The sequence below is a fragment of the Calonectris borealis genome, chromosome 28, assembly GCF_964195595.1.
Source record: "Calonectris borealis chromosome 28, bCalBor7.hap1.2, whole genome shotgun sequence".
Classification (NCBI taxonomy): Eukaryota; Metazoa; Chordata; class Aves; order Procellariiformes; family Procellariidae; genus Calonectris; species Calonectris borealis.
Window position 1 is genome coordinate 3,656,916 of NC_134339.1, and position 25,104 is coordinate 3,682,019.

Consider the following 25,104-nt stretch of genomic DNA (forward strand, 5'->3'; position numbering starts at 1 on the left):
CTCCCACCCATCCTCGGAGGTGACGCCAGCGCCCGGAGGGTGTTGGGGTGATGGCAGCCGGGCAGCGCTGCCCACTGTGGGCCATGGCAGCCCTGACCGGGGGGCACGACCGTCCCCCAGGCCCGCCAAGCCCATTGCTGCTGCAGGTGCCCCCGCCAGAGCCCATCACCCCGGGGGCCGGCCTGCCCAGAGCCCTCTTCATCCCCCCCCTCACCGGGCTGCTGGGGGAGAGGGGGGGTCCACGGCCCCCCGAGGCATTTCCAGGGCCGGTGCTGGGCGAAGCAGCCGTGCGGTGCCCCAGGATGGTGCTCAGCTCCCAACCCCAACGCGGAGCCGCCGTGGGGGCGCAGGGCCGGGGTGGCTGCAGGGATCATGGCTCGGCGGAGGGGACAGGAGAGGGGCGATGGCCCTGCCTGCCCCCCCTCCCCAGGACCCCCAGCCCGGCTCCCCCTCGGCTGCGCAGCACCGGCGCCCGCCGCCCCCCCCCTCCCGCACCCCCTGCTCTGTCCACACCGTCTGTATTTATTTTTACTTCTCTCATTTTGTGTGTTGTCACCTGTGTAAATACCATCTCATCTCTGACACCGAGAAGCTATTGCCTTTATATAAATACCGTATATATAATATATATATATATAAAAAAATACCCTATTTTCTATTTTTGTATGATTGCGTTCTGATTCCTGAGGCAGACGCTATGGGAACAGACACATTTCCTATTCCGTATTGTTAGGGGCATTTTTACGGCTGTGTTACAATTTGGATTATAATTAAAAAAAAAAAAAAAAAAAAAAGAATAAACGGTGCTGCGGGTCCCGTTTTGTTCAGCAGGTTCTGGGGCCGCAGGAGGCGGCTGCGTCCCCGGGGGGGCTCTTTCCCGCAGGGCTGCCCTGCCTGCAGCATCGCTGCTTGTTCCCTCGCCCGGGGTCCGGGGCTCGAGGCAGGCGTGGGCAGAGGGACACGGGGACACCTGGGACGGGAGAGCCCCCCAGAAGGTGAGGAGCTCGGCCCCGTTCCCAGGCTGCATCTCCTTCAGCTTGGCGTTGGGGGGGGGGTTTTCCAACCCGAGGTTGCTCTCTGCAGCGGGAGGAAAAGGGAGAGGGGGGAAGAGCAAACACCAACCAGCAGCGCAGATAAATCTGTTCCCAATATCGGGCCGTGCCATGAGGGTTTGGTATTTCACAAAACAATTCCTGCCGTTAATTGGGACCTGATGTGCGATGCTTCCCCGGCGGCGGGAGCCCGGCCGGCAGCCTGCGGCTTGGCGCTCCAAGCTCAACGGGAGCCGCTGCCGGTCCCCCCCCTCGGTTGCGTCCCCCGCGCCGGGGGCAGGCACGGTGCAGCCCCCGGACCCCGCCGAGCCTTGCGGAGGTCGAGCTCTCCCCGGCTTGTGCCCAGCCCAGGTCCTGCCGCGGGGCCGGGCTCCGGCATGGCCCTGCTGGCAGCGGGGAGCTCCCGGCGCCGGGCTGGCTCCGATAGCCCCCCCCCCCGGGCCTGGGCAGGGGGGTTACACAGGGGAAACTGAGGCACCATAAAGCAGCGATGGGGAATGAGACCTTCGCTCCTGGCTGGCACCCAGCACCCTCAGCCCAACCCTGTGGTCCGGGAGGATGCTGAGCATCGCGCAGGATCTGGCCCAGGCTGCAGCCTGGCTTGAACCCGGGCGTCTTGTGCGCCCCAGAGCTGCGCTGAGCCCGGCTGGGCGCTGCTGCCGGGAGCAGCACCTCAACCCGGGGTGGGGGGCTCTCCTGCAGCCCCTCTCTACCCACCCAGCTCAGCAATACACCCCCCCCCTCCCCATCTTTTGGGGATGGGCGGAAAGGAGCTGCCAAAACGCTGCCCAGGACTTTCCCTGGCGCCAGCGTTTGCCGCACGTGGCGGTGTGTGGCCCGGGTTTCTCTACAGCCCGCCCGCAGCGCCTTCCTCCCCGAGGCAGCTCACCTCCCTCTGCCTGCCCCGGCCGGAGGGTTTGGCCCCCGAAGCGCCTGGCACGCTGCCCTGCGCCAAGCCGGCGGGCACGGGCTGCGGCGGCGACGTCAGCTCCCGCCGATGAGCGGGAGATTTCGGCTTCCAAAACACGGCCGTGAGTCAGGCGCCTCCTTCTTGCCGGTTTTTGGGTGGTCTGGGACAAGCCGGGACAGGCGCCGGTTCTCCAGGCTTCCCGGCAGCGCGCAGAAACCCCGGGGCTGGCAGCCCTGCCCTGGCATCCTGGAGGGGGTCTGCCCCACGTCGCCGGTGCCAGGAGCCCACGGGGATTTGGGGCTTCCTTGGAGGCTGACAGCCTGGCAGGGGTCTGTCCTCTGCTGGGTGTCCCCTGCTGTCCCCAAGGCCACCGATGCCCGCGGCTGTGTCCCCCTGACCTCGTGCAAAGCTCCGCAGCGGGGAGCCGGGATTGCGACCGGAGGGAATGGGGCAGCCAAAGCCCCTGGAGTCACCCAGCACCGGGGACCACGGGGACCGCAGAGGTGAGGGTGCCTTCTGGGGACCTCTTGGCACGCTGGCCTAGCCCTGGCCTTCATCCTCCCCGGCAGGGCCCCCGGGGGTGGTGGGATGACCCGTGCCGGATGCTGCGGTCGGCTGCAGCCTCCTGTGGGACCCCCCCGGGGCAGGGAGGGTGACTGCTCCCTGCGGCCACGGCGTGCCAACAATTTGCAGATAAAACAAACAACCGGGAGCAGGGAATGTCTGGGTTTGTCCCCAGAGATGGCCGCGACGCCGGGCAAAGTCGCGCGCCGTGTGTTGTGCTTCAGCTGGGACCCGAGCAGCAGCTCGGCGCATGTCCCTGCGGCCGGCGTGGGCAGCTCCTGGCCCCCACGCCCACGGCCACCCGGTTCCCTCCGGGGCGAGCACCCATCTGCGCGCCCGAGCGCGCCGGGGAGGCAGGTGAGGCTCTCGACGGGATCCCCGCGGGCTCTGCCAGCGCAGCCGGGCGGCTGGGAACCCGTCTGCCCCCGGGAGGTGTTTGTGGTTCCCCTGTTTGGGGGGGTCCCGCAGCGCGGTGGGGAGGGTGCGGTGTGGGACGGGACAAGACGAGACGGGATGGGATGAGACGGGGTGGGATGGGATGGGATGGGGAGCCCCACCCCGGCGGGAAGGCAGCTCCAGCACTGCTGGGGATGCTCTGTGGGGTGGCAGCACCTGGATGTGGATCCTGGCTCCTCCGGGGCAGGGCCTGGTCCCGAGTGGGGGCTGGTGCTTCCCTCCTGCACCCCCTGCTCCATCCACCTCAGCCCAGGACAAGCCGGGGGTCTGGCTGGGGACCGGAGCAGAAACGGGGCAGCGGGACGGGCAGAGAGGGGGTTGCAGTGTGGCAGGGGAAGGACAGGAGAGGCGAAAGCTGGGAAAAACCAGTCCCCGTTGAGATGGGCAACAGCCGCCTGGGGTTAAGGATCGGCCCCGATCAGCTCAGCTGCCCACCAGGAGATTAAAGGGGGCTAAAACCCCGTTCCAGGCTCTGCCGGCTCCCTGGGCAGGTGGGTCTGGGGCTTGGGCTTGGTCTCCCCATCATATCCCTGGGGTAGGATGAGGGTGGGCAGGGGCTGGTGGGGGGGTGAGTGTCCCTGGAGCTCCTGTCCCAGAGCCAGGGGCTGTGGCCCCCCTGGAAGGGGGAGCAGGGTGGGTAGAGGGAAGGTGAATGGACAGAGGTCTGGCAACGAGGTTTTATTGAGGAAGGCAAACGCTGTCGCTGCAGGAGGCTGAGTGAGGTGCTGGAGTTTCTTGTACAGCCTGCGGGGATGCGTCTCCCCTCGCCCTGGTCGAGGAGCCCTGACCATCAGCTCCCAAATCCCCCGGAGCTGGGAGGACCTGGGAGTCCTGGCCCTCTTCTCCCCTCCTGGGACAGCCAAGACACCTCAGCCCCCCTCCCCACCACCCGTCTGCCCCCGGGACCCCCTCCCAGCCCTGGCTAGGGCTTCGGCCGCCCCTTCTGACAGCGGTGCCCTTTCACGGTGCGATGCACCCAGTCGATGTAGTTGGAGATCTTGGTGTAGATATCAGGGTACCGGCGGTCCCCACATCTCTCCCCAGAGAACGAGACGATGCCATAAACCTTTCCCTTGAAGATCAAGGGTCCCCCGGAGTCGCCCTGCAAAGCAAAGGGGTGGGAGGGAGACTAGCGGGTCTCTTGGAGGGGGATGGTTGGGGGGGGGCACGGGGCTGGGAGCGCACTCACCGTGCAGACGCCCTGCAGCGTGGCGTTGCGGCTGGCCCCGCACAGCATGTTGGGCGAGACCTTGCCCCTCCACAGCGTTCGGCAGAGGCTCCGCTTGACGATGGTGGTGTCAGTCTCCATCAGCGCAGTGGGTTGGTCGCCGTAGTTGGAGATGTCCCCCCAGCCCACCACGTAGCAGACGGTGCCGGGCTTTAGGTCGATGTGCGGCGCGGGCAGGCGGATCCGCTTCACGTACTCGTTCAGCGTGGCCGACCTGTTCAGCTGGGTGGGGAGCCGGGGGTGTGGGTGGCTTCGTTGGTGGGGCAAAGTCCCCCAGCCACTCCTGCCTGGGGGGCCCGACCCCCCAACACCCCATCACACACTCACCCCTGCTCCCGCCGACCCCCCCAGCTCTGCCCTTCCCTCTTCAGAGGCTGGGTCCCCCCCCTCTGCACTGGTCCCAATCTGCTCTAGAGACTGGCTGCCCCGGGACCGGAGGGAGCCGCCGACCCGGCCGGGGTCGGCGTGTCCTCGGCCGCCTCCATCGCACCCCACGGCGCGGTCCCGCTTCTCCGGAGAAGCACTGACATCTAGTGTCGGCTCGGGCCCGCGTGGGCATCTCCCTCCTGCGCCCCGCGTGGGGCACCCAATTTCCCTCCTGCGCTCCACGGGGCGTGGGGCACCCACGGATACCCACGACCTCCCAGCGAGCAGGTCCGTGATGGCCGGGACTCACCCTGAGCAGGCGGATGTCGTTGTCCACCAAGCGGGGGTTGTAGTGCGGGTGGGCGATGGACTCCGTGACGCTGAAGACCTGCTGGGACCCCTCGGGCTCCGCCAGCCTGTGGGCGCCCAGCACCACGCGCACCGAGGGGTTGCGCCTGTGGCAGAGGGGCCCTGAGCGGGTGCTGCCGTGGCTGGGAGCGATCGGGGAGGGAGAGAAGGGGGCTGGCGAGGTGGGCTCGGGGTGGGTGGGAGGGGGGGTTGCTCCAGGACTGCGTAACCCCCTGGGCTGGGGATATCTGTTTGAAGGGGGCTGTGCCGTGGCCCGGGGGGGGGGATGGGAGGTGTGTACCCCGCGTGGGAGCATGGCTCACCTGGGAATGAGGCAGTGGGCTGCTGTCATCACCCACTTGGGCCACACCAGGAAGCCCCCGCAAACGTGCTGCCCGTCCATCTGGATGGAGGCGATGAAGGGCCGGGAGTGGGGTGCCACCACCTTTCCCCCAATGATCCGGCTCCCTTGGGTGCCTGGTGGGTGGTGGGTGCAGGCAGTCACCGGCTGCCAGGGAGTCCGGGTATGGCTCTTGCCTGTGTCTGTCCCGCTCCTGGCTGCGTGTCCCGAGCATCCCAGCACTACCCGCAGGTGCTGGGGATCGGCCAAGCATCGGCTCTGGCCGAGGAGGGCTGAGCGTGGCAGGGCAAAGCCTCCCCTGCACCACGGTGCTCCAGCTCAGGGTCTCCATCTCCCACCTGGCCGTGGGGACCAGCCCTGCAGCCCTCTCAGCCCCAGTTCTCCCATTACCTGCTGAGGTCAGTGCTGGGAGCAGGATGGAGCCTCCCAGGCTGAGGATGAACAGCCCAGCCGTGACCATGCTGGCGCAGAGCGGGCCACTGCCACCTCCTCTGGGGCCACTCAGGGGTGGGGGTGCTTAAATATCCCTTGGGCTGAGCCGCTGCCTGGGTGCTGGCGAGTATCTCCCTCCTGCTTCCTCCTCTGCTGCCTTGTGCAATTGCTGCGGGGTGGGGGGCACTGGCAGTGCAACGCTGCGTCGGGGGGGAGAGCGGACTGGGGAAGGAAGAGAGAAAGCAGAGCAGCTTCCCAACCCAGTCCTGGCTCCTCTCATGCCTTGAGCTAACCAGGATGAAACCCCTCTCCTCTTGGCAGAAAGGTGGGAGCAGCAGGGCCCCACCACATCCCCGGACACCTCCAACGACCGTGGCAGTGTCCCCGGGGCTGGCCGGCAGCCTGGCTGCTGTGGGTCGGACCCGATGCGTCTTTCAGCCCCTCCAGAGACCGCCTGGCTCTGGGACGGTGCTGTGGGCAGGGGGGGCAGTTTGTCCCCCTGGTCTGCATCCCCCTGGGGTGCAAAAAGGGCTGCAGGGTGTACCGGGGGTGTGGGTGTACCGGGGTGGGGGGACAGGGACCCTGCTGCCGGGGCGACCCTCGCCTAGGAGCCAGGCTTGCTCCAGGGCCGAGCGCGGAGCTCTCGCCCCGGCAGTGGGCAGATTTCCTAACGGCGCCGTGGTCGGAGGCTGGCTCGGGGCTTCCTGTGTCAGTTTGCCAGCGTTTGCCCAACGCGACCGTTGCGTTGCAAAATGGAGGAGCGGCGAGGGGGGACACGCAGCGCGGGCCCCCCTCTTCTCCATCCTCTCCCCGGTCGCCCTTTGCACCGGCAGGGCTGCGTGCCGGGGCTGCGGAGGCCCTGGCACGGTGGAAGCGATGAGCGTGGCCTTTGGCCGGGGCAGTGCTCGGCGTGGGGACCCTCCTGGGGCAGCAGGAGGGGGGGCCCGTCCTGCCCGGGGCAAGGAGCCGGCAACGCCCGCAGCCCCTCCAGCCTGCCCCGCTGCGGGCACCGCGCAGCCGGGACCCGCTTTGGGCCCCCCCTTCCGCACCCCAGAAGCAGCCGGAGCGCCGGCAGCGGCGGGCGGGGAGCGCCGCGCCCCGAGGCCGGGTGAGGGGCGGCGGCAGTGGCGGGCCGCGCCCGGCAGACGGAGCTGTGCGGGCGGCGCGGGAGGCGGGAGCACCGGCGCGGCCCCGACATCCCTGCGCATCCCGCAGCCCCGCCGGGGATGCCGCCGCCCGCCGGGCCCTGAGCGCCGGGACGCCGGCGGCCGCCGGCCCCGCTCCGCCGCGCCTCGCCCGGCCCGACCCCGCCGGAGCCGCCGCCGCCGGCCGCCCAGCCCGCCTGGAAAATGGAGTGAGTACCGGATCCGGCCGCGCTGCCGCCGCGGGGCGCGGGACCCCGGCACCGGGCCGCGGCCCCCCCGTGCCGCCGGGCTGAGCACCGCAATACCGGGGGGGCGGCCCCTCGGGTGCCGGGGCTCGGGACCCCCGCACCGGGGCTGCGGGTACCCCACACTGCGGGCTCTCGGAGCCCATACTGGGGGCTCATATCGCCCCCGATGCTGGGGCTTGGGTCCCCAAAACTGGGGGCTCACATCCCCCCGATCCTGGGGACTCAGGACCCCAATACTGGGGGCTCGCATCCCCCCGATGCCGAAGCTTGGGACCCCGAAGCCGGGGGCTCACATCCCCCCAATGCCAGGGCTCGTGACCCCAGATCTGGGGGTTCATATCCCCCCAGATACTGGGGCTCAGGACCCCAATACCGGGGGCTCGCATCCTCCCAATGTTGGGGCTCGGGACCCCAATACCGAGGCCTCACGTCCCCCCGATGCTGCTCAGCAGGTGCTGCCCCTCCCCGGGTCCCTGCCCTGCTGTGGGGTGCCGAGGCGCCAGCTCGGGGTGCAGCGGCGGAGGCCCCGGAGCAGGCGCAGGGGCTGCGGGGGGCGAGTCTCTGCTGACAGCGGTGCGGGAAGCGGGGGGGGGGGTGGGAAGGGCGTTTATTTTTGTGTTTTGAACCTGTTGTTGCTGCTGCGTGTGGCTGGGGTGAGTGGGTGGCTGTGAGCCATGGACCCCTCCCTGCGCACGCACCCCCAGCCCTCTGCCGAGGGACCCGGCTGCGACGGGGGGATCCTCGCGTGCCGGGTCCCGCCGGAGGGATGCTCCCCAGTCCCGGCCTTATCCTTTGTGTGCTGCGGTGGGGCCCTGCCCGGTCGGTCGGTGCCTGCAGGCGGGCTCGGAGCCGGGCATGGGGCTTTGCAGGCGGATGGGGGAAGGAGGGAGCAGGTGGAGGCCGTTGGGAGGCCGGTAGCTGGGGACCCTCCTGCCCGCACACTGGTTTTGCCCCTCAGGGACTCCAGCAGCTCTCGCCTGCGGCGTGCTGGTGCCGGGAGGGCAGGGGGCTGGTCGGCTGCTCAACGCACCGGGTACCAGCGACAGCAGCCGGCCGGGCTGGCCCTGTCTCACCCAGGCCTTTCCTTCCCTCCCGTGGCTCCGGTCCCCACCATGGCAAACAAGGGTCCCCCCAGTATCTCCTGGGTTTGGCACTGGGGGCATCCAGTCAGCCCAGGGTCAGCCACCCTCCGCTCCTCACGGGCACCTCGCCTTGCACCCATTAACTGGCCGCCTGCTAACGAGGTGCCGGGTGCTCAACAGGTCCCACTCGCTGCCGTCTGCCTCCCACCTGGGGAGCCCCGTGGAGCTGGGGTGCGCTGGCGAGGGACGGGTCGGGGTGGGCTCTGGCTGGCTCAGGGCTGAGACCAGCGCGGGAGGCACCGGGGAGGGGGGCCTGGGGACGTGTCAGAGGCCGGGGCGCAACGTCTGTGGGGTTGGGGGAGCAGAGCGGCTCCCCTTGTTGCTGGAGGGGCCGGAGGCTTTGTGGGTGCGAGAGCTCGCCAAGGCAGGTCCGCGGCTTTGGGCAGCTCCTCGGTGCGTCGGTCCCTTCAGCCTCTCCGGGGAGGAAAATGCGTGCGTGATTTGCCAAAAGGCAGCAAGGGAAAGGGCAGATCCGAGGGGCGCGACGTGCCCTGGGGAGGGGCGCAGGAGCTGCAGGGAGCGGGTGCGGGGTGACCCGGGGCGGAGGCCTGGAGGGCTGGGGTTGAAGCGGGGGACGGCGCCGGGCAGGATGGCGGCTCCTGGCCCTGGGCTCCACACGCTGCCTTTTGCTCCGCTCTCCCCCGAGCTCCTCCGGCAGCCGAGGCTCCCGACGGACCATCCCGGCAAGGGCCAAGGAGCCCGTGGAGGGGCAGGGGGGGCTTCCCTCCCACCAGCTGGACCTGCCGATGGCTCTTCCTTTTGAGTGAAATCCCGCGAGTGATCCGGGGCGGGGGCTCGCCCCACCGAGCTGTGGGAGCAGCGTCTTCCCCGCAGTCCTGTCTGCGGGCGCGGGGCACAGCCGAAAAGCAAAACAGGGGCACGCCTGGCTTCTGCGTGGGCAGCGCCGGTGCAGCCCCTCCGGCCGCTCAACCGGCTGCGGCTCTTCGGGAGGAGGCTCCTGAACTTTCCAGCTGGAATAAATATGCAAAAAATCATTGGTGGTTAAAATGCCCAAATGTGGGACCTGCAGCTCCGGTGCCTCTGCCCCGAGTCTCACCGGGTCAGTCCTGCTCCCCAAATCCAGAGCCTGGTCATGGGGCCGGAGCTTTAGGAGAGTCCCGGGTGGGGACACAGCGAGGTGCTCCCCTGACGTCGGCCTGGCTCTGCAGCAGATAACGGGTGCTGGGGAGCGTGCTGCCGGCCTTGCTTTGGCTCCTGCTTTGCCTTGGCACTGGCAGCGGCTGGAGGAGGGTCCTGGCTGCCACAAGCCGCTGGTGCCCAGGGAGATTTGGCTGAAAGCTTCCAGCTCTTGTAAAGGCTGTGCTGGTCCTGTCGGGGCTGCTCGTCTGTCCCCTGCTCCCGCTGCCATTGATGCTCCTGAGCAGCTGGAGATTTTGCATCTCCACGACTGGCTGCTCTGGTCGCTGCTCTCCCCTCCGGGTCTGGGGTCTCCTCGGGGCGGGGGCTCTCCTGGTCCTGCCCTCCCAACCCTGCCCATCCCTGATCCGAAGTCACACCCTGGGGGAAGGAGAGAGATTTCTGCTTGAGGAATAACCTGGGAGCCCTTTGGGAAGGGACTCGGGATCCTGCTCTCCGCCTGCCTCCAGGGAGAAGCAAAACCCGGCTGATGCTCCCCAGGCTGGACCGTCGCTGCCTCCCGGCCGGCTGCAGGGAGCCAGGGCGGGTCGTGTCCATCCCTGTCCCTGTGCACAGCCGACGGGATGGCACCATCGCCCTTCCCAGCTCTCCCGGAGGAAGCCCCAAAGCTCCGCCACAGATGGCCGCACAACGGCACCCCAGCCCTGCTCGGGGCTGGAGGGTCTCGGGATTCAGAGTTTGGCCACCGCCGTGGGACGGGGCCTCTCGGCCAGACCCGCGTGGCTGGGCAGGAACCGGAGCAGGTTTCCTGGGAAGCTGCTGGTGTTGGCATTCCCGCTTCCTGGCCAGAAACAGCCCCTTTCCCTATGTGGGTCGGTGGTTCACACGGTCTGCGCCGTGCCGGGAGCCGTGCCGGGGCTCGGCCGGGCTGTGGCGTGGGCCCGTCGCCAGCGGTGGAGGTGGCGGCAGCGAGGAAGGGCCGGGAGGAAAGCTGGGGATGCGACGTGCGCTGGGGCAGGGTCGGGCGGAGGCGCGGAGCTGGGGGCTGGAGGCAGAGGCGCGCGCAGGAGCCCGGTTTCCCGAGTCTCCCGCATCCGGAGGGAAGCGAGCCCCCGGGCCCCAGACAGAAGCCGCCCTCGGGGGCGAGGATGAGCCCTGCAGCAGCCCGGGAGGAGAGAGAGGAGCCGGGGCGGATCCTGCCCCAGCCAGGTGTTTCCTGGTGGAGCACGGCTGGACGTGGGCTGAGCCCAGCCCCTTGGCTCAGCGCCGAGGACCGAGCTCCCCACGGGTGCCCGGGGCTCATGGGGGTGCTCCTGCCAGGAGTCCCGTTCCTGCCGGCTCCTTGGAGCCTCGCGTGCACTTGTGTTCATGGCGTTGGTGTGGGGAAGCCACGCTGCCTCGTGTGAACGGGAACCCAGGGACCGAGTGACGCGGCCAGGGCCACCCCGAGGTGGCGGGGAGCCGGGCGCCGTGTCCCGGGCCGGCACTGGGGCTGCCTGTCCCAGCCGGTCGGTGCTCCCGGGCGTGGGGAGAGGCTGGCTCCACTCTCATTCATAAATTGTGGGGGAGTTTCCTGGTGGAGCCTTGCTCCTCTAACTGGAAGGGAGCTGGAAACCCAAGTGTTTGGAGGGCACTTGAACCATTGTTTGAAAGATCTGTAATTTTCCAATCAAACTCCCTCCCCAAGCCTCCGTTCATCAAATATTCATGGGATCCATTTTCTCCTGGCACTCCCAGCCCACGTCTCAGCCCGAAGAATCAATCAGGCAGCTCTGCTTGCTCTAATGCATCCTGCGTTTTCAGGAGCCTGGGGCTGCCATCTCCTCCTCCCGCCTCCCCCCATCTGCCCCCCGTCCCCGTCTCCTCCCAGGGCAGCAGCGTCGGCTGGGGCTGCGCAGGCAGCGGGAGCGTGGGGAAGGCTCACGGAGAGGGAAGGAGCGGGACTGAGCACCGGGGCGATATAGCCGGCTGCGGGGTGGAGGCAGCCAGCACCGTGGGGCAGGGCAGGAGCAGCTCTGGTGTCAGCAGGACCCGAGCAGGCGGGTTGGACCCTGTGCCCAGCCGTCCTGGCACTCAGCTCCTCGCCAGCACGGCTTTCTGGGCATCCTCGCCCGAACCGTTGGCCGCTGATTTATTTGCCTTTGCGGTCAATAAGCGCCGGCCCCCGGGCTGCTGCGGCCCCCTCCCCTCCGCGCCCGCTGCCAACGAGGGCGTTCGATAGCGGCCACGCTGCTAATGGCTTCGTGACGGAGGCTTCGCAGACTCCGCAGGCGCGCTCCCCACGGCAGCGTCACTCCGGACCCGGCCAAGGGGCCCGGCTCTTGGCACGGGAACGGTGGTGTAAATCAGTGCCGGTCCCTCAATTGCCACCAGTGCTGCCGTTTACACGGGCTCTGGGCCCTGCACCGGGACCGGTCTCCGCGGGGTCGTGGCTGGCCGATGTCTACGGGGGTCTGGGTGGTGGTGGCCCCGTGCAGGGCTCTCTCCCTGCCATCCCCCTGGCTCGGAGCTGAGCGAGTGGAAAGGGAGCGGAGGTCAGGAGAGCGGAGGAGCCGCTTGAAACGGCTCTTCGCACATTTGGATGAGCTAATGGGAAAAAAACAGAGGAAGGCAAATAAACATTATTGTTTCATGTCAGGCGGGGAGGAGACAAAAGGTCACGGGCTTCCCTTGTGATGGTAGGAAACGGCAGCATCAGCAGGGCTGGAAAGAGCTGGAGAGCCAAGGGAGAGCGCGGGTGCGTGCACGGGGCGGGTGCGTGCTCACACGTGTGTGTGGATCCATCCGTGGGTCCAGGGACTGCTGCCGTTGCAGGTGGGAGTTCCCGGGGTGTCATCCCCCCGGTGCCGCCTGCGTCCCTGGTCCTGTCAACCTTGTCTCCTGTGCCACGGCCCGTGGCTCTCCCTGCCACGCGGTGCATGCGGAAACGGCTCGAGGAGCTGCCCTGGGACCGGCAGTGCTGGGACCCGCGCGAGGTGGACACCGGGCGGAAAAGCATGAGCCTGTAAACCGGAGCTCGTGAGACCGGGTGAAATGAGGGGAGGGGGAAGGGCTCACTTTGGGTTTCTTTCCTGGGCTCGTGGTTCCTGAGGGGGTCGGTGGTGCTGGGCTTGGGGACCCTGGCGTCGCCTTTCCGCCCCTCCCCGGCACCCAGGAGCTCGCGCTGGCGTGGCCGAAACCTCCGGGGAGGCTCTGGTGATGCTGTGGCCTTGGCCTGGGCCTTGGCCCGCCGAGGGTGCAGGACCCAGGGAGCGGCACCCCCAACCCCGGGGCTGCCCGGACCGGGGGGGACCCCTCGGTCCCTCCGCCCGCGCTGCGCATCCCCCCTCCCGGCGGTTCGCGCCGTTGCCATGGCGCCGTTGCCATGGTGCCGTTGCCAGGGAACCGCCTCCCGGCGCGGCGGAGCCATCAGTCAGCGGGGCCGGAGGCTGCGGGGCCCCATCGGCACCGGCCCGGCCCGGCCCGGGGCTCCCGGCCCCGCGGTGAACGGCGGGGGGGGGGCGGGGAACGGCCGCTCTGGTTTGTGCCGCGGCGTGGGGAGGGCCTGGGGGGGCAGGGGTCTCCCCCACCCCGGATCCGTCCCCGGGGCTCTGCTTTCCTGCCCTCAGCAGCAGGGTCCCGTCGAGTGTGTGGACCCCCCGGGACAGGGCGCAGCGGGACCCGGGGGTTGGCCCGGGGCATGGGACCCCTCCACCCACCCATCCTTCCACCTCGTGGCCCTGTCGCAGTGGGCAGGGACCTGGGGGTACCAGGGCTGTCCCCACTCTGCCCCGCTCTCGCCAGGGTCTGGATGAGTCCCCCCAGGGCTCGGGTCAGCCCGAGCGGGGCTGGGGTGCGCAGGTTGCTGGGGCGGGGGGGGCTGGGAGGGTGCAGCGAGGGGCATGCAGCCTGTTTTGCGTCTCTCCCTGGGCCAGGAAGATTCCTGGCATTCAACCCGGGAATGCGGAGACTGTTGCAAATAATGGAAAAAAAAAGAGGATGGAGGAGGGAGGAAAAGCAGAACAGAACGTTTCAGGAATGCTGTAAAAGTTTGGATCCATCGAACAAGGCAAGATCCAGGAGAGAAACAGGCCCTGGTCCAAAGTTTTCTGAGCTTGGGGTGCTGAGAGCTGGGCTCAGGGGGAATCCCTGGCCCCAGAGCAGGAAGGTGCCCATGGCGAAGGGCAGCCCCGGCACCGGGGGGCTGGTGCCAGCCTGGCCCCGCGGCCGCTCGGGCAGCCCTGGCTCGGGCCAGGGCGCGGGGGGGGCGGCCGGTTCCTCCCTTCAACTTTTGCACATAATCTGTCTCTGCAGAGAGCCGTCCCAGCCCCGAATCCCTGGTTTGGGGGGGGAAGGGGAGGTTTCACCCCTTGGGCTGGAGCCCAGGGCAGGGTGTAGGGCCATGATTTGGGTGCTGCTCCCCCAGTTAGGGCCCTGCGTCCCCACAGCCCCCACACCCGCGTGCTGGGGCTGTCCCGTGGGGACCCGCCAGGCCCATCACCGCCCTTGTCACAGCTCCGTCTCTGAGTTGTGCAACCGCTTTCGGTCTCTCTTTCCTGAGAAAGAAAGTTCCCCTGTGTCTGGGGGCGAGACGAGACCCCAGGCACGGGGCTGGGAAGGGGCAGACCCCGCTCACGGCCCCGGTGGGTCAGCAGAGGAGGTTTCCCTCAGGAAACCCGCTGTCCCCGGCTCCTCTCCCTGCGAGGGAATGGCTCCCGCAATGGGGGGGTTCGCAGGGTGGTGTTCGGGACAAGTCGGCTCCTTACCCCCCCTGTGATCCCCGTGCCGGGTGCTGCTGCTCTCAGATTCCGCGCAGCCGGGCAGGGAGCAGCAGCAGAGTGAGCGGGGACGGCAAAGGGACTCACAGACACTCCGACTCTCTTTGGGTTTGTAATTATTTAATTCCCATCCGGGGCGCGGCGTCGGGCTGCGGCTGCCAGGCGTGACACACAGGAGGTTGCGAGCGGCGGGTGTGCGCCTGCGCGTGCAAAACAGTCACAGCCTCGCCACAAACAGCACAAAAATAACCGCTACAAAAAGCGACACCTTTCCCCGGTTTGTTTTTCTCATTTCACGTACCGCCGGGATCCCGGGGTGTGGGGTGAGGGGAGGACGGGCGGCTCTGAGAAGCTTTCGGTTAATCACAAGGAGGTGCCCGGCGGAGGCGGGGGGTCCTTTCGCCCTGGCAAAGCCCGTTTGATTCGTTGCAAAGCCCGGCTCTTGCACGTGCGTGTGCTGTCCCCTTGTGTGAGGGCACACGCGTGTGCGAGGGCACACGTGCTGGCACATGTGGCCAGAGCCCAGCCCAGGCCACCGGCAGCCCATGCCTGCCCCGTGCGTAAAACCATCGTTGGGGCGGCCGGGGTTGAACCAGGCTTCTGGCACTCGCTCCTTGCTAATGGTTTTTCCTGCTGTGCTGGGGACATGGCGCTGCCTGTCCCTCCCTGTCCTGCCCTCGCCCCGAGCCGCCCCACATGGGCTGGGACTGCCGGTGGCCCTGCGGCCGCCCCTCTCCCTCCCTCCTGCCCGCTGGGAAGGGACTGTCTGCCTCTTGCTTTAATTGCGCTTCCAAAAGCCCTCGGGCCCAGCCGGGTGCGTGGGGACGGACGCGGGGGGAGGCAGATGCAGGGGTATCCTGCCTCCCCCCCGTGCATCAGCCATCCCGGCTCCGCGCGCTCAGCCAGGGCAGGAGCTCCTGGGAGCTGCGAAAATGGATGTGCACTTAACCACCGGCATAAATTAAGTCCAAGAGCTCTCCCCTCCGCCACCTCGGCCCCGGCATCCACCAGCTGCAGGAACAGCCACGGGCAGGGGCTGGAGCCGGACCCCACTGTGGGCTGGGGAGGGCAGACCCCCCACCCGGGTTTCCTCCCTCCTGCTCGCCCAGGGCAGCAGCGCAGCCAGCCCCGGGTGCGAGGGAGCTGCCGGAGGAAGGGCTCGGCCGCGGGGACCGGAGCCGGGATCAGTGTCTCCACACCAGTGTCTCCTCCAGAGCAGCTGCCTGCGCAGCCGCCCCCCTCGCAGGCTCTGCTGTCCCTCGGTCTGGGAAGTAAATGGCAATAATTCATCGCCTGACGATACCTCCACGCCTCCCACCCTAATTACCGGCAGAGCTAAGCACTTCGTTAGCATCATCTGGCAAGCAGCCAGCCGGCTCCCTGTGGCGCCGGAGCATCCCCAGTCACAGCCGGGCCCGGGGCAGACGCCCTCAGCCCCGCTCTGCGGCTCCCGGCTGCTGAACCTGCACCTGATGCTTTGCGGCGTGGGGGCTCTCGCCGGGCTCCGCTGCCAGTCGGGGTGGTCCAGGGCACTGGTGCCACTGGGACACGGGAAGGCGGGCGGTTGGGTACATGGCTGCAGGGAGTCAAGGCAGCCCCACCTCGCAGCACCCCGGGGGCCTGGCTGCTCCCGGGAGAGCTGCGTCGGGGCCAGCGAGGCGGCTGCCGCCGGCAGCGTCCCCGGGCACGGCCGCGGTGGTTCGTGTTGTGGAGGCGGGTGCTGGGGCACGAACCCCAGCTGGAGCGGAGCCTTGTTGCAATGTGTGCGTCTGCGTGTGTCCGTGTGTCTGTGCACGTGTGTGCGCGTGTGCCTGCGCGCAGCCCGGAAAGGTCACTGTCCGGGAAAGGTGTCAGCAGCCAAGAAATGGGCTTGGAATGGAAAGTGTGAGCCAGGTTGAACCGCAGGGGTGGCCAAAACCGTCCCACTCCAACCCCTCCGTGGTCACCGTTTCCATCTGTGCCGCAGCCGCGGGAGGAGCGGGTCCGGCCACGCCGGGTCACCCCGAGGTGCCTCTTCCCTGGGGACTCGGGCAGGGCAGGGGGCCAAGGGGTGCCCGGAGGAGCTGTGCGGGCGAGGGGTGCTTGGCTCCTGGTGGGGGGGGGAAGGGGAAGGGGAGAAAGCAGGCGGCGGAAGGGAAGAGTTCAGCCTTTGTCCGTGTGCTGTGTCCGGTTCGCTGGTGGCACAATGTCCCCATTCACCCGCCCCCTGCGCTCTTCACTGCTTCTCTCTGCTCTCTCGCAGGGTTGTGGAGGCCACCACCCTTCAGCAGGAGAGGCTGCAGGCCATCGCGGTGAGTCCCCTGCCTGCTGCGAGCGCACGCCGCCGCCGTCCCCGTGTCCCCGTGTCCCCGCGCCATCGGGGGGGGCAGACGCCAGCGGGGAGGAAAGCGCGGGCGCAGGGGTTGTGTGGGCGCAGGGGCTCTGCGGCCGCTTTCCCAGCGCCTGCCTCCGATCCGGGAAGCTGCTGCGAGGCTGCAGGCAGAGAGCCCGGGTGGGCACCCAGCCCTGGGTGGGGGGTCTCTAGCAGCCAAACGAGGACTCGCGGCAGCCTTGGGCGTCCTGCCCTGCGGCGGCTCTTCCCAGGGATGTGCCTCGGGCTGGGGTGCGGGATCTGGCAGGGCTTGGCTCTGCGTTGCTGAAAGAGGGACAGAAACTGGGAGTTTTAATTAATGAAGCAATGCCTTGACGAGCTCTGAGTGAGCGCGAAACGGGTGATGATTCCCTCCTTGTCCTTTCCCAGGGAAGGGCTGAGGATCGTGCAGGATGGGGCCCTGCCTGCTATGAGCACCAGTAATTACATTAGTTAGCGAGCAGTCGGGGGCCGCGCTGGGCAGCCCCTCCCTGGCACAGAGCAGGGCACTGGGTTGGTTTTAAACCCCGTCGCTGTCCCGTAGCAGCTCCCCTGCCCGCCACGGGCTGCCAGCTTCCCCGTCCCATCCCGCTACCGACTGATCTCCACTGCACAAAAGGCAAATTGTTCTGGGCCAGAGGAGAAAGAAAGTGGGTGACGCTTCCCGGGCTGGGACTGACTCTGCTGAAATGATCTGGACCGGTCCCAGGACGTGCGGCGAGGAGGGGCCGGGGAGAGGCCGTTGGGGCTGGTTCAGCTCGCTCAGCGGGGCCGGGTGAGGGGAAGGTGACGTTCTGAGACGTGAACAGACTCCAGGTTCTGCCCTGATTTCTCTGCACCTTCCGTGCCTCAGTTTCCCCCAGTGAGGGCAGGGATGTGACGCAGGGCTGGGGAGCTCCGGGTGAGCTGTCCCCAAGGCCAATCTCGCAGCCCCAGGCATGGCTCATGTCCCCATATCAGACCCCCCGGGAGCCCCTCGCCCCCCTGCTCCCCGCTCCTCCCCGCTCCGGGGATGCTGCCCTGGCCGGGAGGGAGTTTCCCCACCCCGGCGGTGCCCGGTGCCCACCCCCTCCCCACGCCGACCCCGGTTCTGCCGCTCTCGTCCCTCCAGGAGAAGCGGAAACGTCAGACAGAGATCGAGAACAAAAGGCGGCAGCTCGAGGACGACAGGCGGCAGCTGCAGCATCTCAAGGTGAGGATCCCCCGGGCCCCCCCGGCTGCCTCTGCACCGGGAACGCGCCGGGGACCCCCCGGCTATGGGGACGGCAGGACCGTGACCCCCTTCTGCTCCCCAGTCCAAGGCTCTGCGGGAGAGATGGCTGCTGGAGGGAGCCCCGGCCTCAGCCTCCGAGGAGGATGAGGCCATGAAGAAGCAGATGCAGGAGGATGAGGTGAAGACCAAGGAGCTGGAGGAAACCATCCAGAGGTAACGGGGACGGCGTGGGGCCGGGGGTGCTCGGAGGTCGCCCGAGTCCCTCCAGAGACCCCCCGACCTTCTCTCCCCCCGGGCAGATGGGAGGCTGAGATGCAGCTCGGTCCCGCGTGCTGGGCATGCGGCACGCGGCCGTGCCGCCGCGCTTGCTCGGGTTCAGCCGCGGCCGTGCCTGGAGGAGAGCGTCCGCTCTTGGAGCTTGGTGCTGCTGGGAGCGGAGGTGCCTCCGCGGCGCTGCCAGGGCTCAGCCGCTCTCGCCGTGAACCGTCCGGCTGGGTTCTTGCCGGCATTTGTCCGGGGGCTGCGGCCGGTCCCGGAGCCTGCCCGGCCCCGCGGCCCCTCTGAGCATGGACACCCCCAGCCGTGCTCCTGCCTGGGGCTGAGCCCACGCCGGCCTCCACAGCTGGAGCTGTGTAGGGTGTCAGTGGGAGCCGTGGGGCTGGGGTCCCCTGGGGGGGCTGCTTCGTGCCCAGCACGCGTGATCGCCAAGGCAGGGAAACAGGGGGCTGGTTCCCCATGGGCGTCCGTCCCCATTGCGGTGGCTCAGCCCCTGGGGAAGGGGCAGGGTGGGAGGTTGGGGGGGAGAAGCCTCAGCCCCTGCCCAGCTCCCTCCTGCCTGGGAGGCCAAAGGCAGGGAGGGGGGGCCGGGAGCCCCGGCACGGAGGTGTCCCAGCAGCCCGGCTGCCCTGCAAGAATGCAATCAGTCACGGCTGTGCCGTTAATTACCGCGCATCGGTGCAGAGAGGGGTCAGGCACGAAGGGGCCTTTGTGTCCGTCTAATGGCGCGGTGCATTCCTCCGCCGGCGCCTTGCGGGGAGATGGGAGTTTGGGGGGGGGGGCTCTGCCGGGGGGTGCTGCCACCGCGCTGACAGAGAGGCCCTAATTTACACGGACGTGAATCCGTGGGGACTCCTCTGACCTCCACCGCATCCCGGTGAGGGCCCTGCTGCCGGCACAGCTCTTGGCCGGGCTCGGTGGCTGGGAACGGGCGGTCGCCCTCGTGGGAAGCTCGAACAGGCTTCGGGCGACACGAGTGGGAGCAGAACGGTGACGGAGCGGCGTTGCTCCGTGCCGCCGAGCGAGGGCAATGCCAAGTGCATGGTGGGCTCGGTTCAGTCACTGCCCGGGGACAGCGAGAGCTGGGGGGTCTCCCCGTGGGGTCAGTCCCACTGTCTGGTGCCCACGGGGGGTTTCTTCCATCCACTTGGACCGAGCCCCTTGGCTGAGCAGCCGCCCACCGGAGGTCCGTCTGTCTGTCCCTGCGCCTCGTGAGCCCGAGGGCTGATCTGTGCCTCCCCTCCCCCCTGCGCCGTGTCGCTGGCCCCCACGGCCTCTCAGCCCCGACTCTCCCCGCAGGCTGGAGAAGGAGCTGGAGACGCTGGAGAACGGCAGCTCGGCGGCTTCCACCAAGGAGAACCTGGCGGAGGCGGCAGCGCCGGCCAAGGAGGAGAAGGCAGAGGCCGTCCCCAACATGCAGAAGGTGGACGCGGCCGCTCTGCGCGGGGAGGGCTGCTGCTGTGGGAGGGGTGAAGGGGGAGAGGGGGTGCCTGGGGGGGTCGGTGCTTGCTCAGGTCCTGCCAGACCGGAGCTGGTTCTTGCTGCCGGTGCGGAGCAGGGTGCTGCCGGGGTGACGGCACGGTGGTGGGCAGGTTGCACTGGCGGAGGGAGCTGCTGTCGACCGGCTGCGGGGTTGCACCGGGGCGCTGGCATGGCCGCGGTGGGCCCCGGTCCCAGGCGAGCTGGGCGGTTTGGCCACCCCACGTGTCCCTGTCACCCTCGGAACCCCTGCCCTGCCGATCCTGTGCCAGCGAGGTTGGGCTGGGGGTCCCTTGCCCCGGTGGGGATGGGTGCGTGGGCGGTGGGTGTGCGGGCAGCGGGTGCACGGCGTCTGCCGGCAGCTCCTAACCTCTCCCTTCTGTTTTGCAGAGTCCCCTGGGCACAGTCAAGGGTAGGTGATCCCCGCCGCGGCCGCGGTTCCTGCTCTCGGGGGGCAGCACCCGCCGCCCCCTCATGCTGCCCCGGCCAGATGGGTGGGGGGAGCCGGGGCAGCCCCATCCCCACGTCCCCCGTCCCTGTCCCCTCCCGGGCAGCGGTGTCCTGTGGCGGGGGAGCCCGTCCCGGGCACCAGACGCAGGGGGACACACCACCCTCCCCGGGGCCCGTCCCGCGGGTGCATGGACGACCAGGCGATCGTTTTGGCTCAGGCGGTCACCTCTCCTCTCTACCTCCAGCCGAGAAGAAGGTCTCCAGCAGCCCCATGAAGGTGATGGAAGGCACGGACATGATGAAGGCAGGTAGGTGCCCGCTTCCCCGGGAGGAGCGCTCCTTCTCGGTCGCTTCTCCCTTCCCCTCCCCTCCCGCGCCACCCCTCGGCTCGTTGCCCACCCCGCAGCCCTGCCACTGACGCTCCCCACCGCTCGATGGCTTTCCAAGCCCAAGGCAGAAAACATCAATTATTTGCAATCAGACGGTTTGGTTTTTTGCTTCCACTCGGCGGCTGGTTCGTGGTTCAGGGCCTCACCCCCCATTCCACGTCTCTGCTCCGGTTTCATCCTTCGCCTCCCGCTCTGTTTGCGGCTTCTTGGAGCACGGGAGAGGGAGCGGAGCCGTCGGCTGCCGGCATGGCTGACCCTGCGCCCGCGCTCACGGCCCCGCGGCTGGCGGGGAGCTTGCAGGGGCGCGTGGGACCGAGCTGCCCGTGCTGCGGGGGCTGCGACCGGCTCCGCTGCTGGAGGGGTTTGCTGTAGTTTGGAGGGATGGCTGCAGCACCGGCGCTGGGCAGAGCCCATCTTGGGGTCCTCGGAGCAAAGCACCACCGGGGCGAGGCGACCCTGGTGCCGGCAGGGACTGACCGGGAGCCGAAGGAGAGATGCCGAGGATCGCCCGTCCCACGGGGGCGGAGGGGCTGCCCCGGCGCCAGCACCCTCAGCGGGGGACGCCGCCTCCCGCAAGCATGAGCCTGGCTCCCAGCCCAAGCCCCCGCGCCAGCACCGCTCACCGGCCGGACAGACGGACGCAGCGCCGCCTGCTAGGGTGCCTCCAGGGCCTGGCTGGGCGCCAGCCCGGGGGCCACGGATGCCGTGGAGGTAAGGTGATGCCGGCAGCGCCAGGACGGCGACGGCCCCGCGAGTCCCGGTAGGAGGGCTGTGCCCGGGATGTCGCACTCGCCTCTGCCGTTCGCTCCTCCTCGCTGCCGCCTGCTGCCTTGCTAACGCCGCTGAGCACCGCACCGCACCGCACCGCACCGCACCGCTGCCGCCATGTGCCTGCCCGCTGCCAGCCGCTGAGCAGGGGCTAGGGAGGGCCAGGGCTGCCGTAACGCGTGCTGTCCTCTTTGTGTCCCAGCCATGTACTCGGTGGAGATCACGGTGGAGAAGGACAGAGTGACTGGGGAGACCAAGGTCCTGTCCAGCACCACCCTGCTCCCCCAGAACCACTGTCTGCAGGGGGTCAAAGTGTACGAGGATGAGCTGAAAGGTACGGCCCATCCCGCACCGCTCGGAGGCGTCAGGAGCAAAGGGCAGGGGACGAGGGAGCGGCCGCCCGAGCATCCCAGTGGGTGCCGGGGCTAGGAAGGGCTGGAGCCGCTCCTGGCCCTCGCCAGCTCTGTAGGGGAGATGGCTCAGGGCAACCCCTCGCCAGCGCCAATCCTGCGCCCTGGCCAGCCCAGCGTGGGATCCGTCCCGGCGGCATGGTGTAGACGGTCCCGACGAGCCAGCCCTTGTTTGCACATCGTGACTCTGTGCCGCTAGAGAGTGGAGAAGAGGATCTGCCGTGCCTAAGACTCGGGTGCCCGTCCTGCAGGTGGGCAACGTGGCACCGGCCCCGCGTCAGCCCGACGTGCCCAGGCTGGCAGAGGAGAGCGTGGCCACCGGGCACAGAGCAATAGGGACCAGTCCCTTCCTGCGGCTCCTGCTTTTGGGAACCTCTGGGAACCTGCTTCGAAGGGCCTGGTGACACCCGATGGATGGCAGTGGCGGTGGGGTGCATTACCGGGGACTGGAGCGGCCGAGGGGACCGACAGCCTCCCCAAGGAAACCGCGCTGCACCGCGGTCCTGTTCAACACCCTCCCTGTGGCCATGGCCGTGCCTTCACCTCCACCAGCCTCTGCTGCTCCGGGACCCCCAGCTCCAAGGACGGGCCGAGGAGCCGCCTTGGCAGCGATCGGCCCAGGGCAGCCGTGCATTGGTCCCGGCCGAGCTGGCCCTGCCTGGGCTTCTTGTCGTCCATCGCTCCATCGACTGGCTGCTGGGGCTGCTGCACTGATCAGCGCATGATGCCCCAGGTCAAGTGGAAAATGCGATCCCCGCTCTCGCCGTGACGCACGTCCGCTGCCTCCAGCGCTGCAAGCAGCCGTGCAAACCACGCCGGCGGCGGAAGAGCCCCGTCCCCTCCTGGGCGTGGGGCAAGCGGGTGCCGCAGGCAGCGCGACACGGTGGGATTTGGCAGGACGTGGTGGGACGTGGTGGGGCAGCACCTGCCGAGCGCTCACGGGGGTCTTACAGGTGGCCGTGGCGATCTGCCGCAGAGCGTCGTGTCGGCCCCGGCCGAGCCGGGCGCCAGCCGGACTCCATCCCGCCGCGGCGAGCGCGGCCAGCTTGGCAGGCTGTCGGCGAGCTGGCAGACGGCCGCGGCTCCCGCGGGGCTTGCCGGGTCTGAGGCTTCGGAGGTGCCAAGGGCTGGGAACGGCTCCTCACGTTATGCTTTTGTTTCGGCTTCCCCGTCTGCTGTCGGGCAGGGGCCAGGCGATGCTGGGGGGGGTCCGGCAGCAGCTCCGGCCAAGGGGGGGGTCGGGGTGCTGCGGGGGGGTCCCAGCCTCAGCACCAGGGCCTTTGGGGAGGGGAAGGTGCTGCTCCCCGGCTGCACGGGCGCTGGGTCCGAGGGGGTCGCTTTCCCAGGTCGACTTGTGCCCCCAGCCCGGCCCGAGCCCCCCCTCACCCTCCCTCCTCTTGTCCCCGCAGTGGTGCACGCGGTGAGCGCCGAGGACGGGGCCCTGCAGAACGGGGCCCACCCCCTCAGCTCCTCCGAGGTCGACGAGCTCCTGCACAAGGCGGACGAGGCCACCCTGAGCAAAGCCGCCGGGCGGGAGGCCACGGCCAAGGCCGGCGAGGAGGCCGGCAGCGCCCCGGCCAGCCAGAAGCCGACGCCGAGGAGGGAGATCACGGGGCTGCAGGCCAAGCCGCGGGAAAGCACCGCGGTGCTGCCGCCGGGCGAGGGGACGGAGCCGAGCCGGGAGCAGCCCGTCACCATGATCTTTATGGGCTACCAGAACGTGGAGGACGAGGATGAGACCAAGAAAGTGCTGGGGCTGGAGGGCACCATCAAGGCTGAGCTGGTAGTGATCGAGGACGCCGAGAGCAAGCAGGAACCGGTGCGTAAGGACCACGCGCCGCCCAACGGCACCGCGCTGGAGCCGGTGGCCGCCCAACCGCTGGGGGAGGAGGGTCCGGGCGGGCAGAAACCGGGTGCCAACGCCACAGATGCCAAGGAGGCCGAGCAGGAGACGGACGTGAAGAAGCAGCGCTGCAAGTGCTGCACGGTGATGTGAGCCCCGCCGGCCCCGCGCCACCGCCGGAGCAGGCTGCCCCCACCGAGCCCCCTCCGCCCCGGCCCCCGCTAGCCAGGCCCACCGCCCCGGCACGCCGGGCTCCCTCCCCCACCGGACACGGACCCTCTTTCTGCAGAGCCGGGGAGATCCAACACGGCACCTGCGAAGCCGCAGCAGGCAGCAGCGAACCGCGGCCACGGCACCGCTCGCCCCGGCCGCCCGACGCCCGCCCCCGCGCCGCACCCCACCAGTGCTGCCTGTGATATTTATTAGAGACCCCCTCGCCCCACGGCGCGCCCACCCCCACCCACGGCCCAGCCTCACCCCACGCCGGTGCCTTCCCGACACCGACGCCGGAGCCTTTGCCTCCTCTCACCGACAACTTCCCACCCGCCCTCGGAGGACGGAGCCGGCCGGGCTGGGGGATCGGAGGATGCCGCCACGTCTGTAGATGACTCCCGGGGAGCCGGCAGCCAGCGGGACCCACGCTTGGCTCAGCCCGCGGAGGGCACGGAGCCAGCCCCGCGCCAGCCCCTCTCTCCACGCCTCCATCATCCGCTTCTCCCGTGGGGAAAGGCCCTGGGCTGTCCCCTCCGGCTGCCCGCGGATGTCCTCACTCCATCCGGCGTCCTCGTCCCCATGCCCCCAAGCTCCCTGAGCTGTGCACCCCTCCGGGACGGAGCGTGTCCAGGCAAGGGAAGGGCGTCGAGGGCAGCACCCATCGTGCCAGGAGCTCGCTGTGTGTCACTCGTGGGGTCGGTCCCAGCCTGTCCCCAGGGCTGCAGGCGGGAGACCTGCTCCGCTCCCCTGGATTCGGGTCCTCGGGCAGGAGCTCCTCGCCCTGGCACTTGCGGTGGTGGCTGCCACCATCCAGGTACCGATGCCACAGGCTTCCGCAGGCTCCCACGGGGCCATTCCTCCATCTCGGCTGCCACACCGGCGTCGCTGAGCTCTACCAGTCGAGGGGCTGAGCGGTGGCATGGCCAGGTGCCCGTGGCCGGGTGCCCGTGGCTTCCTGGGGCGACGTGGGTGGCAATGGCAGCGAGGAAAGGGGAGCCGGGGGGGCCAAGCCCCATGGGGATGGGGATGGGGATGGGGCGGGAGCTCCTGTGCCTCCTCCCAGCAGCGGGAGGGTGGCCCAGCACCGCATCCCCCTCCTGCCTCTGCTGCCCGGCGGTGCCAGCTTTGCAGAGCCGCTTTCTGGAGCCCCAGGCTGCAGCATCAGCTCCCCAGGCGAGCGGGGCAGCCCAGTTTACCCCAGGCACCGGGACTGGGAGCTGTCGGGTATCTGGTGTCCCACTGAGGGCATCCCTGGGACGCTGTGTCCGTGCCGGGACTGCGAGCAGCCTTCCCTGCTCCCCTGCCCCGCGCCCCAGCCCTTCAGCGGGGATTTCACCACCAGCACCAGCGTTTCCTCCCCACTGAGAACCGCTGGGGCAGGCGGGGAGGGTGGGGGGCCCCAGGCAGCACCCTTGGGTGCTGAGCCCTGCCCAAACCCTGTGTGCTTCTGCCGCAGCAGCTGACACGTCTCGCAGGCGTTGGGCACACGGCTCCCGCTGAGCCTCCCTCACCACTTTGCAGGTCCGGCAGTCGGGGGCATGGTCCTGCCCTGCCGCCGGCACGGGGATTGCCGTCGGGGGGTCCCATCTCCTCCCAGCACTGTCCC

The 25,104-nt window shown here is 69.0% G+C and overlaps 2 protein-coding genes across 2 annotated transcripts; one reads left to right on the top strand and one right to left on the bottom strand.

Annotated features, from left to right (window-relative positions):
• Nucleotides 1–3,904: 3,904 nt before the first annotated feature.
• Nucleotides 3,905–5,785, bottom strand: LOC142093790 (serine protease 57-like). The gene is made up of 5 exons (XM_075175284.1): nucleotides 5,676–5,785; nucleotides 5,248–5,401; nucleotides 4,887–5,031; nucleotides 4,172–4,432; nucleotides 3,905–4,084 (listed from the first exon to the last, which is right to left on the bottom strand). Exons 1-5 carry the CDS (start codon nucleotides 5,743–5,745, stop codon nucleotides 3,905–3,907), a joined length of 810 nt encoding a protein of 269 aa, XP_075031385.1. The 5' UTR covers nucleotides 5,746–5,785.
• A 1,244-nt stretch (nucleotides 5,786–7,029) lies between these two features.
• On the top strand, nucleotides 7,030–25,104 carry PALM (paralemmin). The gene is made up of 9 exons (XM_075175238.1): nucleotides 7,030–7,071; nucleotides 16,350–16,398; nucleotides 17,569–17,649; nucleotides 17,753–17,883; nucleotides 19,246–19,369; nucleotides 19,816–19,837; nucleotides 20,121–20,183; nucleotides 21,235–21,366; nucleotides 22,852–25,104. The coding sequence occupies exons 1-9, from the start codon at nucleotides 7,067–7,069 to the stop codon at nucleotides 23,436–23,438; spliced, it is 1,194 nt and encodes a 397-aa protein (XP_075031339.1). The 5' UTR covers nucleotides 7,030–7,066; the 3' UTR covers nucleotides 23,439–25,104.